Here is a 12976-nt window from a genome sequence, read left to right as displayed (position 1 = left end):
TCTGACCTTCTGAATATTGGTCTGTCACTAATCTGAAACGTATCATTTAAATCTATAGGAATTATTATTATTTTTTTCATTTATTTTTATTAGTTGGAGGCTAATTACTTTACAATATTGTAGTGGGTTTTGTCATACATTGACATGAATCAGCCATGGATTTACATGTATTCCCCATCCCGATCCCCCCTCCCACCTCCCTCTCTACCCAATCCCTCTGAGTCTTCCCAGTGCACCAGGCCCGAGCACTTGTCTCATGAATCCAACCTGGGCTGGTGATCTGTTTCACTATAGATAATATACATGTTTCGATGCTGTTAAAAAAAAATCTATAGGAATTATAGAAAGATAAGTCAAATCCTTCTCTCAAATCTCCCCAAAGAATCAGTCCAAGGACTATTTCTTTTTGAAAATAAACCCCTACCACACTAGGAAAATGTAGCTTCTTCCTTTAAATATTTCTAGTATTTTAAAATATTACATATTATGTAATTTTATGTAAATATATATGAGTCTGGTAAAGAATCTGCCTGCAATGCAGGAGACCCTAGTTTAATTCCTGGTCAGGAAGATCCCCTGCAGAAGGGAATGGTACCCAGTCTATCTAGTATTCTTGCTGGAAAATTCCATGGACAGAGGAGGCTACAGTTCATGGGGTCGCAAAGAGTTGGACATGACTAATTGACTGAATGTGTGTATAATATATATTATAATTATATATATATAATTATAAAAATAATGTGTATAATATATATTATGTATAATATAAAATGCAATATAATTGCATATTACACACATATATACAGAGTATATACACACAGGTCAACTGCAGGTTAAAAAAAAAATAAACCTCCATACATTAATCACTGTCAGAATTAAGAACAAAATCTGTATTTACTGGCTCTAAAACCCATCAAGAAAAAAGTGTTTTCTGATCAACATATGGCTTTTCTGAAGAAACTTAAGATGTTTAGCAGCTTTGAAAATTCATGTAAAGGCTGGGAAATTCTAGATTTAATTCAACTTTTTAAAACTCTGGTTGGATATTGAGGTAAATAGGAAACTAACAGCAGAAATAAACATTGCACTTATTTCCCACCAGAGAAAAAAGAAACAGTATCAAATGCAGTAGTCTGAGCTATACAACTTACTATAAACATGATTATCATGTTGATTCTCAATTTACTCATTTGTTAAAAGATAATAATAATGTTTATTACATAGGGATATTATAGACATTAAATGAGATAAGTTTGGTGACTAAAGAAAGAAAGAAATGTATGCTAGTTCCAATTCCCTCACTCTTCTTCCTTTCCCAGCCTTTTTTTATAAGAATCTTCAGTCAGTCAGTCAGTTCAGTTGCTCAGTCGTGTCCGACTCTTTGTGACCCCATGAATCGAAGCACGCCAGGCCTCCCTGTCCAACACCAACTCCCGGAGTTTACTCAAACTCATGTCCATCGAGTCGGTGATGCCATCCAGCCATCTCATCCTCTGTCGTCCCCTTCTCCTCCTGCCCTCAATCCCTCCCAGCATCAGGGTCTTTTCCAATGAGTCAACTCTTTGCATGAAGTGGCCAAAGTATTGGAGTTTCAGCTTCAGCATCAGTCCTTCCAATGAACACCCAGGACTGATCTCCTTTAGCATGGACTGGTTGGATCTCTTTGCAGTCCAAGGGACTCTCAAGAGTCTTCTTTAACACCACAGTTCAAAAGCATCAATTCTTTGGCACTCAGCTTTCTTCACAGTCCAACTCTCACATCCATACATGACTACTGGAAAAACCATAACCTTGACTAGATAGACCTTTGTTGGCAAAGGACTGTCTCTGCTTTTTAATATGCTATCTAGGTTGGTCATAACTTTCCTTCTGAGGAGTAAGCATCTTTTAATTTCATGGCTGCAATCACCATCTGCAGTGATTTTGGAGCCCAAAAAAATAAATTCTCACTGTGTCCACTGTTTCCCCATCTATTTGCCTTGAAGTGATGGGACCAGATGCCATGATCTTTGTTTTCTGAATGTTGAGCTTTAAGCCAACTTCTTCACTCTCCTCTTTCACTTCATCAAGTGGCTCTTTAATTCCTCTTCACTTAATTCCATAATGGTGGTGTCATCTGCATATCTGAGGTTATTGATATTTCTCCCGGCAATCTTGATTCCAGCTTGTGCTTCATCCAGTCCAGCGTTTCTGATGATGTACTCTGCATATAAGTTAAATAAGCCGGGTGACAATATACAGCCTTGGCGTACTCCTTCTCCTATTTGGAACCAGTTTGTTGTTCCATGGCCAGTTGTAACTGTTGCTTCCTGACCTCCATACAGATTTCTCAAGGGGCAGGCAGGTCAGGTGGTCTGGTATTCCCATCTCTTTCAGAATTTTTCACAGTTTATTGTGATCCACACAGTCAAAGGCTTTGGCATAGTCAAAAAAGCAGACCTGGTGTTAGGATAAATTTGCATAATTCATTTAGGTGGGATTTCCATAAATTTTCTCTTTTTTTTTACTTTGAGTAGCCAAATGAAATACAATTATTACTTTATTCATAAATGTCCATTTATTTTCCAATTTTGGCACGTTTTCTTTTTATTAACTTTCCATTCTTAATCTGTGGCCCTACTTCCCTCTCTCTTCACTTTTTACTAACAGGTTATGCTTGTCTATTGTTTCCTGATTTTCTAATTCCCTATCTTATGTTTTTAGTAATATGTGAATTGTTGAAAACATCGATGGTGATTTGAACTCAAATGGACAGGCTCCTAATATACCTTATACAAAATGTACACCCCCCCACACACAACTTTATCTATCATTTCAGAGGTCAGAGCCACCTTCAAGCTTACGTTTGGATGCCCTGAGATGCCAGACACCCTGAGTTAACAATGCTATTCATGGATGATTTTTCAACATTAGAAGTTATTTTACAGACACAAGACTCTGAATCAGGGGAAATTAATTATGCTTTTTCTTAAGTTGAATGAACCTGGTATTTTATCATATCACCTGTGTGCTACATATCTCATCGATAAAATGAGATGGATTGTACATTTGGTGTGTGCATTTTTTTTAGCTCCAATTGTAAAAGATTTCATAGTTCCAATTGCCAAATGCTGTTACTTCATAATTCTCTGCCATTCAGTAATATATCTTATCCTTCTATAAAGGTTTGAAATCCCATGCTTTGAGCTTTTAAGAATATTCTAGGGAGATATATTATTCAGAAAATGATCATGCTATTGTATCTTACGTTAGCAAGCTAGATACTAGACAGACAGTAGTTAGATCAATCATCAAAATAGGGAAGCAGATAATTAATAATTGCAATGTTCTAAAAATCCTTAAAATATTCTATTGAGATCAAGTACTTTACATATATTATCTAATTTGAGCCTCATAAAATTTTTGTGTGGTAGTATAATTTAATTTGATAAAGAAATTAAACTTCAGAGAAATTGACATTCCTACAGTCATATAGGCATTATTCATTAAGTGGCAGATTTGGGAATCAGAACTATCACCCATCAAGTAATAGTAAAATATTGGCTGTAATATTTACTTTTAACACAGAATTTTTCAATAAATCTTAGCTACAAAAACAGCATCTAATTACCTGAGGTGGAAGTAGCGGCAGTCTTATGAAGGCCAGAAGCATACTCAAGTCATTGCATCTCCTCTGCATGTCATATTTGACCCACATCATTAATGCATGGAAGATGGTTTCTTCATCGGGAACATTGACATCATCACTGGCCAGGAGTTTATGGAGCTCCTCAGCTGGAAGCAGTAGAAACTCTTGATTTCTTATAACTTCCATTATGTTTTCCTAGAGGGAGAGAAACAGTTTGGCATAAATTTGGCCTCAGTTTTATTTAGCTAGCAAAGCCTCCCAGAAAGAAATGAGAAAAGTAGTCAATAATCTTTGTTTTCATTATAACATAATCCTTGAGATGTAATCCTTCAGAAGCTAGAAGCTGTTAAGATGAAAGCATTGTAATTGTAATTGACGTGTAAATGTATCCGAGAGCACAGATCTTGTAATAACTGGAGGATTATAAAGTTGAGCTTTGTTATGCAGGCAGAATGTACTAAGTGATTAAATGTTCAAGTTTCAAGTGGACTGCTATGTAAGATTTGATGAATATGAAAAAAATAGCATTTCAACTTATTAAAAGCTTGACTATGTATACATCAATCAGAAAGTGGGAATAAAATTACACAGATCTAACACTATAAGATGCATCACTGTTTATTTAAAAGGGAAAAAAGAGAACAGAGCATAGAAAGTCACAAAATCCCATGTATTTCACCTTCTTAATAGCTCTCAAACCTCTCTCCTGACAGTTTCTCTGACTTAATTTAGATTCCCATTTATTTTCTTGCAGATTGCTGCCATACCCCCTAATGACACTGCCTGACTCTATCCTTAGCTTCTCTAGTGGTCCCACTGTACTGTTGTGAGAAGGATATTTCTAAAACATAAATGTGCTCTGGACACTATTCTAAAGTTTCGCTGTGTTTTGCTTTTTTTGTTGTTGTTGTTCAAATCTTTTGGTTAAGCATATTGATTCTTTATGACCTGACCTCTTCCTGATTCTAAATATTATGTTGCCAAACTTATTGGCCCTTCTGCCACAAAATTACTCATTAGATTTACCTTAGTCTCACTCCATTGCTTAAAATGGCTGTCAGCCACCTTGGTTGTCCTAATTGCTTTCATTTTTCAAGACTCAGTTCAAAAACTAAATATGGATATGCATATATGTATATATGTATATGGATATGTATAGGTATGTATATGTATATATAAATATGTATATGTATATATATGGATATGGATATCTCTCTCTCTCTCTATATATATATATATATAGATAGATAGACAGATATCAAGAGCTCTCTGTTCACTCCCATTTGATCTGGCTGCCCTATCTTATATGCATGAACAGTGCATGGTACATGACATACTAGTTACCAAAGTGTTGTATAATCTTTGGTGTACTTAGGGATCTTATCACAGACTTTGAGCTCCTTGAGACAAAGACTTTGAATTAACCTTTTACATCTAGATTCTGGAACATAGCCAGTGAACAGTACAGATTTATTGAATAGATATATTTGTGATCTTAGAGAAAATAAATTTTGAGATAGTGAACTTCAGTGCAGTGTTTTTTAAACACTTTTCAAAAACTACTTGTTGAAAATCTTACATTTAATCGCAGTGTCTTATGTGTCTAATAAATGGTAAGAGAAGACAGAGATTTGTTGGCCTTTACTTTTGTTCCACATTCCTCCATGTCTCCTGAGACAACCCCAAGGAAGATAACTACGACTTCTCAGATGATAGTTTTAAAGCCGCAAAGGTGGCAGAAATCTCGATAGGATTATTGTTTTAATGTAAAACCTGAAGTAGTGGCACTTCTCTTCCCCCAAAACCTTGATGACTTGGTGTCCTGCTAAAACATAGCAGAAGAGGTACCCAGTACTGATTCGTCTGTATGTCAGAGCAGATTCAAACCTGTTTGCTGAAGACCTGACCCATGTTGTGAATGTATTTTAGAATCAAATCCAAGGCTTGAAGGGCCTTCAGCTTTCACAAAAGCAAATCACCTTTAACTTTCAGGTCTTTAGCTGTTTTTTCTTATGTTTGACCTCACAGAATAGATGATTTCATGAAGTAATTTTGCTCCCTGTGTTTCCTATGTGCCTAATACAATACTGTGAAAATTCAAAAATCTTTATAGTCAAAGCTATGTTTTTTTCCAGTACTAATAGTAATGTTAGTGGCTTGACTGTGGCTGACTCTTTGCAATCCTGTGGACTGTAGCCCACCAGGCTCCTCAATCTGTGAGATTCTCCAGGCAAGAATATAGGAGTGGGTTGCATTCAGATGTGAGAACTGGACCATAAAGAAGGCTGAGAGCTGAAGACCTGATGTTTCTGAAATGTGGTGCTGAAGAAGACTCTTGAGATTCTCTTGGACAGCAAGGGGATCGAACCAGTCAATCCTAAAGGAAATCAACTCTGAATATTCATTGGAAGAAATGATGCTGAAGCATAAGCATACTTTGGCCATCTGATGTGAAGAGTTGACTTATTGGAAAAGACTCTGAAGCTAGGAAAGATTGAGGATAGAAAGAAAGGGGATGACAGAGGATGAGATGATCCAATGGCATCATTGACTTGATGGACATGAGTTTGAGCAAACTCTGGCAAATAGTGAAGGATAGGTAAGTCTGGCATACTGCAGTCTGTGGGATTGCAAAGAGTCAGACAGAACTGAGCAAGTGAACAACAGCAACAAAATAGAACTCGCCTGCCAATGCAGGAGACATAAGAGATAAGGGTTTGATTCTTGGGTCAAGCAGATCCCTGGAGGAGGGCAAAGGACCCACTCCAGTGTTGTCACTTGGAGAATCCCATGGGCAGAAGAGTCTGGCAGGCTATAGTTGCAAAGAGTCAGAAATGACTGAAACAACTTAGCACGCACGTACACATGATACCTATTTACTAAATGAGCCAACTGTGTGCTCTGGAATTTAGTGCCACCAAATTTCTCTAAAGAACTGCAATAAGATAAAGAAATTTCTGAAGAACCTTTGAAAGACTTTTGTTTATCTATTATTCCAGTTACTCAAAAATCTATGCCTCTTTTAAACTACACGTGGAATTGTATAGCTAGACCATCAGTATATAGTGAGGGGTACCATAAAATCAGCTCTGCGAAACTTAGCAGTGCCTATCATAAAGATTTGTTCAAGGATTTCATTTTATTTTATGGTGTACTCTTATGATGACCCTTGGGAGAAATTTCTTTCAGAATTTAGTAGCAGGGATAACTGCACTTCTCCTGTGTAAACTGGTTTGCTTTTATCATGGATGTTGTAAATTATGAAATTGATCAGATTCATCTTTTTATTTGGCTTCTAGAAAACTTTGAACCAAATTGAAACCTAGCAGAGAGCAAGGCTATAGCCTTTTATGGTTTGATTTCTTTTTCAGACAGCTCTGGTAATAGCATTATTTAATATTACTACAGCAGATTTTTTTCTTCTTTTTTTCATACATCTAATCTAGATTGCATTCTATAATTTTATATCTGTATAAATTATACTATATCTTTAGGAAATAAATATTGTTTTTAAATATTGCTACAAATAAACTATACATTGGAAAATAATATTGGATATTACTGAATCCATCACACTGACACATAGATTATATTGTTTTTTATATTGTTTTTTATTTTCCGTTATATATATCGGCATTCTGAAGTTCTCTTAGATCTTTTTTTCCTTTTTTTATCCATCAGGTCTCTTTCCAATGATATCTTGTCTAATATTTCCTGTGTTATTTGCAATCTAGCTTCTAGAATCTAATAATTTAAGTGTTATTATTTTTTACTCACTAAAGAAGAAAAATATCTTTTCACACTAATTTCCTTACATCTTAGCTAACTCTGTGTTACCTGAGAAGATCAAGGAATGACAGACACCAGTACATTTTGAGCTGTTTAATTTTTTGTGCATTACTTTTATTATAAGTTCATTCAATCATTCATTCTACACAGATTTATTGAATACCTAACATTTATTCCCGGATAATTGTAGTGAGGAGAATGAAATGAATTTTCATCAAATGTTTACCACACATGGGACAGCTAGACAATGTGCAAAGCATGGGAAATGACTGTCCTCAAGTCTGTAAAAGCTTGTTTTTCAAAAAGACCTGGAATATTAGGTAGGAGCATAAATTAGAAAATGAGAAACAGAAAGAAATGTATTCTGACCAGGGGAGACCATATAAACACAGGCATACTAACACAAGGATAAAGGGGCAGAGGTAAAAGTCAAGCTGCCAAAAGATAAGGATTGCCAGCACCACCAGGAGTTGGAAAAGGCAAGGAAATATTTTTCCTAAACTTCAGAGAGAGTCTGGCCTTGCCAGCATCTGGATTCCAGACTTTTAGTCTCTAGAATTGCAAGAGAATACATTTTCATTATTTGAAACTACCCAGTTTTTGGTATTTTGTTATGGAAGCCCAGAAAATAACATATAAGAGAAATTCTAAAAATAGTTATGTTAAAAGCTCTCACATAAACCTAAGAAAACATGGCAATTATTACCAATCTTTTGAATGATCAATTATAAACTCTTTATTTTATGGAATAATATCTTTAAGAAATATCAGTTTTCTAGGGGGAAGATCTAACCAGACATTTCTCCAAAGAAGACATATGAAGAGCCAAAAAAACACACAAAAAGATGCTCAATATCACTCATTATTAGATAGATGCAAATTACAACTATAATGAGTTGTCACTTCACACTGGTCAGAATGGCCATCCTAAAAACAAAACAAAACAAAACAACAACAACAACAAAAACTACACACAATGAATGCTGGAGAGGATGTGGAGAAAAGGGAATCCTCCTAAACTGTAGGCAGGAATGTAGACTGGTATATCCACTATGAAGAACAGTATGGAGTTTCCTTTAAAAACCTAAAAATACAACTACCATGTGATCCAGCAATCCCACTCCTGGGCATTTACCCAGAGAAAACCAGAAGTCAAGAGTGCACCACACTCTACATTGCAGCATTACTGACAATAGCCATGACATGGAAGCAATCTAAATACCCATCAACAGAGAAATGGACAAAAAGACATGGTACATACATGCAATGGGTAATATTAATATTAATTTGGTGCATAAAAAGGACCAGAATAGTGACATTTGGAGAGATGTGGATGGCCCTAGAGATTCTCATACAGAGTGAAGTAAGTTAGAGAAAAATATCATGAACTGTCACTTACATGTGGAATATAGAAAAATGGTACAGATTAACTTATTTGCAAAACAGAAATAGAGAAATAGAGCCACAGATATGGAGAACTAATTTGTGGTTACCAAGAGGGGTGGAATGAATTGGGAGACTGGGATTCACATATATACACTACCATGTGTAAAACAGATAAATAATGAGAATCTACTGTTTATAACAGGGAACCCTACTCAATGACCTGTGGTGACCTAAACGGTAGGGAAATTTAAAAAAAAATAGAAAGGATATATGTATGTGTGTAACTGATTCACTTTGCTATATAGCAGAAACTATCACTACCTTGTAAAGCAACTATATTCCAGTAAAATTAATTTCAAATAAAAATGAATAAAACCACTAAAAAAAAAAAGAAATAACTAGCTTTCCCATGACCCAAACGAGTGTCAGGGATAGGAAAAAATGATCTGATCTCTGGATCAACTTCTCTTTACATACATTTTCCCCATTCCCTCTAAAATTTAAACTTTCTAAAAATGCAGAGCGGAGAGAGACACTTCTCTCCCAAGGGCTAAGAAGTAACACCTTAAAGTTGCTACACTGGTTTTACTGTCAAAACTCTAACCTTTCAGGTAAAACCAATTTTCCTGGGCTTTTGATTATTTGGCTCCTGTGAATTTTTAATGCTTTTGTCAAAGTTGCTGCCTAAACTCTTGAGCACTACCTCAGAGTTCAAAGAGAAGGGCTTCATTAGGAGAAAGTCACACCTTGTTACTTTACAGATAAGAATCCTGGGGCTCAGAGGCACTCATACATAGTCACACCATTAGTCAAGATAGGGATGAGATTAGGAATTCAGTCTTTCATCTTGTTATATTACCTGGGCTATCCATCCTTCTGTAATTTTTTCCTTCTTGTTCTTTCTGCCCATCTAGTTTAGACTTGCTTACTTACTTTGATCTATACAACATTATGCACCCTGATTTCTGAGTGCTTACTTGAATCATGTCTCCAACTAGTTCTTGGTATAACTGGACCCCATAATGTGGCCTGGTAATTAGGGAGAGTCAATAGATTAGTATTGATTTAGTAAGTTGGGCAGGATTCAGATCCTGACCTAACTGCTGGCTGCACATTAGGAATTTAGGTTTCTTAGCTGTTGTTGTTTAGTTGCTAAGTCGTGTCCGACGTTTTTGCAACCCCATGGACTGCAACCTGCCAGGTTCCTCTGTCCGTGGGATTTCCCAAGCAAGTTTGGGATTTCCCTCTCCAGGGGATTTTCCAGGGACTGGACCCATGTCTCCTGCGTGGCAGTAGATTCTTTACCACTGAGCCACATGGGAAGTCCCTTATCTATAAATGAGGATAAAATTAGTAGCACTACTGTGAGGATTAAGTGTGCTAAGTCGCTTCAGTCCTGTCAGTCTCTTGTTGATCCCATGGACTGCAGCCCACCAGGTTCCTCTGTCCCTGGGATTCTCCAGGCAAGAATACTGGAGTGGGTTGCCATTTCCTTCTCCAGGGTATCTTCCCCAACCACGGATCAAACCAATGTCTCTTGCATCTCCTGCATTGGCAGGTGGGTTCTTTACCACTAGTACCACCTGGGAAGTCCTGTGAGGATTAACCTTAGAGATTAATACTTTTCTTAGAAAAATACCTGACACATAGCAAGTATTATATAAACATTAGCCAGTAGCTGTTCTGCATCAGAGCTTACCCTTCCTTTTAGGCTTTTACTCGTAGCTGCATTCAAGTTCATAGTTCTGTATCTTCTCTATTTACTTTACTAATATTCAGTCAACAAACTTTTTTTTTCCCCTATGCCTAGTATGTTTTTAATACTAAGAATAGAGAGATAAGAAAAATAATAAAGAAAAGGATTCTGCCTCCTAATACACTTACTTTCCAATGAGGAGGACAATATGATGTTGAAAGAGAAGTATATACATTTTATGACAAGAGAAAAAAAAAGAGATTTCATGAAGTCCAGTGGATGAGAAAGCCCATGAAATAAAGGAGGCCAAGGAGGAATCTGAGTTAGGAGAGACACAGTTTTTCTCTGTGAAATACCAATTTCCAAAACAAGGACATATTTCTCATAGAACCATAGATTTGGAGAATACTAAAGTAATGTTGATGTTATCCAGTCTAATACTCCTATCATTACCTCGTAGGGTTAAGAAATAAAAATTTCTGTGACTTCACATCATCTCAAAATGGAAGCAATCTTTAAAGTCACTTAATGTGCACAGCACATAATGTTGTGCAGTGCTTGCCTTGCAATTATGTTCAGCAATAGGAAATCTACCACTAGAAGAAAGCTTATACTACTGGTGAATAACTGTCAGAAAGCTGAACTCATTTTGAAGTAAAATTGTCTTTCTTGCAATTTCTCACATTGTTTCTAGGGCAAATATATTATTATTGTATTGATTATCTTTACACATACTTGGTTAATATTTAATTCTTATTTATATGTTATAAAGACTGAAGAACTATTACTTTTTAATCTCTCTGAATGATCTTAATCCTCAAAACCAGAAAAGTAAGCCAGAGGAGAAGACACAATGTTCACTGAATTTTCTCTAAAATATCTGCTTTCTTTTCCTTTGTTGTTGTTATTTAGTCCATAAGTCATGTCCAATTATTTTGTGACCCCAAAGATTGTAGCCTGCCAGGTTCTTCTGTCCATGGGATTTTCCAGGCAAGAATACTGGAGTTGCCATTTCCTTGTCCAGGGAATCTTTCCTACCCAGGGATCAAACCCATGTCACCTACATTGCAGGCAGATTCTTTGCCACTAAGCCACCAGGAAAGACAACTAAAATGAAAATTTGCCAGTTTTCTTAGTTAATTCTTTACCACCCACTAAGTATGTCTACTTTGTTGATAGAATTTTTTCCCAAAATACTTGAGTAACAAATTTCAAAAGAAGCATTTTATAATAACCCCCAAACTTTATCCAGTATCAAAAATGGTTTCTGATGGTCATCTTTCAAGATTATATGTGGGAAAAGATAATTTTGTTATAAGTCCCTTAAGAAATACATGTCTATGACTGGAAGTATTTTCTGAAAAAAATGTTGCTAGAGAGATAAGATGAATTAGAAATTGTGGTGGAAAGATAAATTATTTTTTTAGTAAAAAGAACTGGATAAACCCTCAATTCTAATACTTCCTAGTCATGATTTCCTAGGCAAAGACATTTAATTACTCTGATATATCATCTCTTCACCTTGAAAATAGGTTCTATAACAAACACCTACCTTAGGAAACTTTTGTAACTTGCTATCAAGCAAATTAGGGGGAAAAATTAGGAGGAAAAAAAATCCTAAGTCCTGCAATGCAATGCTATGTAAGATACGTGCAAAATTATTTTGGGGCGATCCTTGAAATTCTTGTAATGATTTGGTCTGCTTCTGCTTCTGAAGACATACTATTCAAGAATTGTAATATGTGATACATATTATCTACTAATATAAATTAAAGGAGTGTGTAGAAATCATTGGTAAACTTTACCACCAAGAAGGAGCTTCCCAAGTGGAGATAGTAGTAAAGAATCTGCCTGCCAATGTGAGAGATGTAAGAGACATGGATCTGATCCCTTGGTCAGGAAGATCCCCTGGAGGAGGAAATGATAACCCACTGCAGTATTCTTTCTGGGAGGACCCCATGGACTGAGGAGCCTGATGGGCTACAGTCCATATTGTCACAAAGAGTTGGACACAACTGAGCATTTGAGCACACCATTAAGAAAAACAAACCCAGTTAGCTAAACAGGTATACATCCATTTTGTTGGAGAGGGGGAGGTTTAATATTATTACTGTCAAACATGTAATTGCTTTGTAAACTGTGTAACACTGTTTGCATAAATTATTAGAGTAATATTATTGCTTTTTATAATTATTAACATTAGACACATTTACTCCATAGTAGAGGCCAAGCCTGTCTTTTTCCCTCTTCCTTCATAAACTGCCCTGCATCAGTATTTGCCAGGTTTCTTTTAGGTGTCTTATAGAAATCACTGAGAATGGCAGCAGCAGGAAAAGTTAGGAGGAAAGTAAAAAATCTCTGGATAATCTTAATGAAAGCCACATGTTTGTGTCAGTTCATGGGAGAAACAGTGTTATTGACAAATTAATCATGACAATTTATCCTACGTATCTATTCAAACTGAAGAAGGAACTGAT

General features: G+C 36.0%; 1 protein-coding gene across 2 annotated transcripts in view; it reads right to left on the bottom strand.

Moving 5' to 3' along the window:
* The window catches only part of KLHL1 (kelch like family member 1), a 476190-nt gene that overhangs the window by 176641 nt on the left and 286573 nt on the right, over window positions 1-12976 (bottom strand). For both annotated transcript variants that reach the window (XM_043478165.1, XM_043478166.1), the window contains one exon: window positions 3611-3823. In XM_043478165.1, the coding sequence (XP_043334100.1) occupies window positions 3611-3823 (213 nt within the window). The remainder of the gene's footprint in view (window positions 1-3610; window positions 3824-12976) is intronic.

This window comes from Cervus canadensis, chromosome 9 (assembly GCF_019320065.1).
Source record: "Cervus canadensis isolate Bull #8, Minnesota chromosome 9, ASM1932006v1, whole genome shotgun sequence".
In the NCBI taxonomy this organism is placed as follows: Eukaryota; Metazoa; Chordata; class Mammalia; order Artiodactyla; family Cervidae; genus Cervus; species Cervus canadensis.
This window is presented reverse-complemented; position numbering and strand designations above follow the sequence as displayed.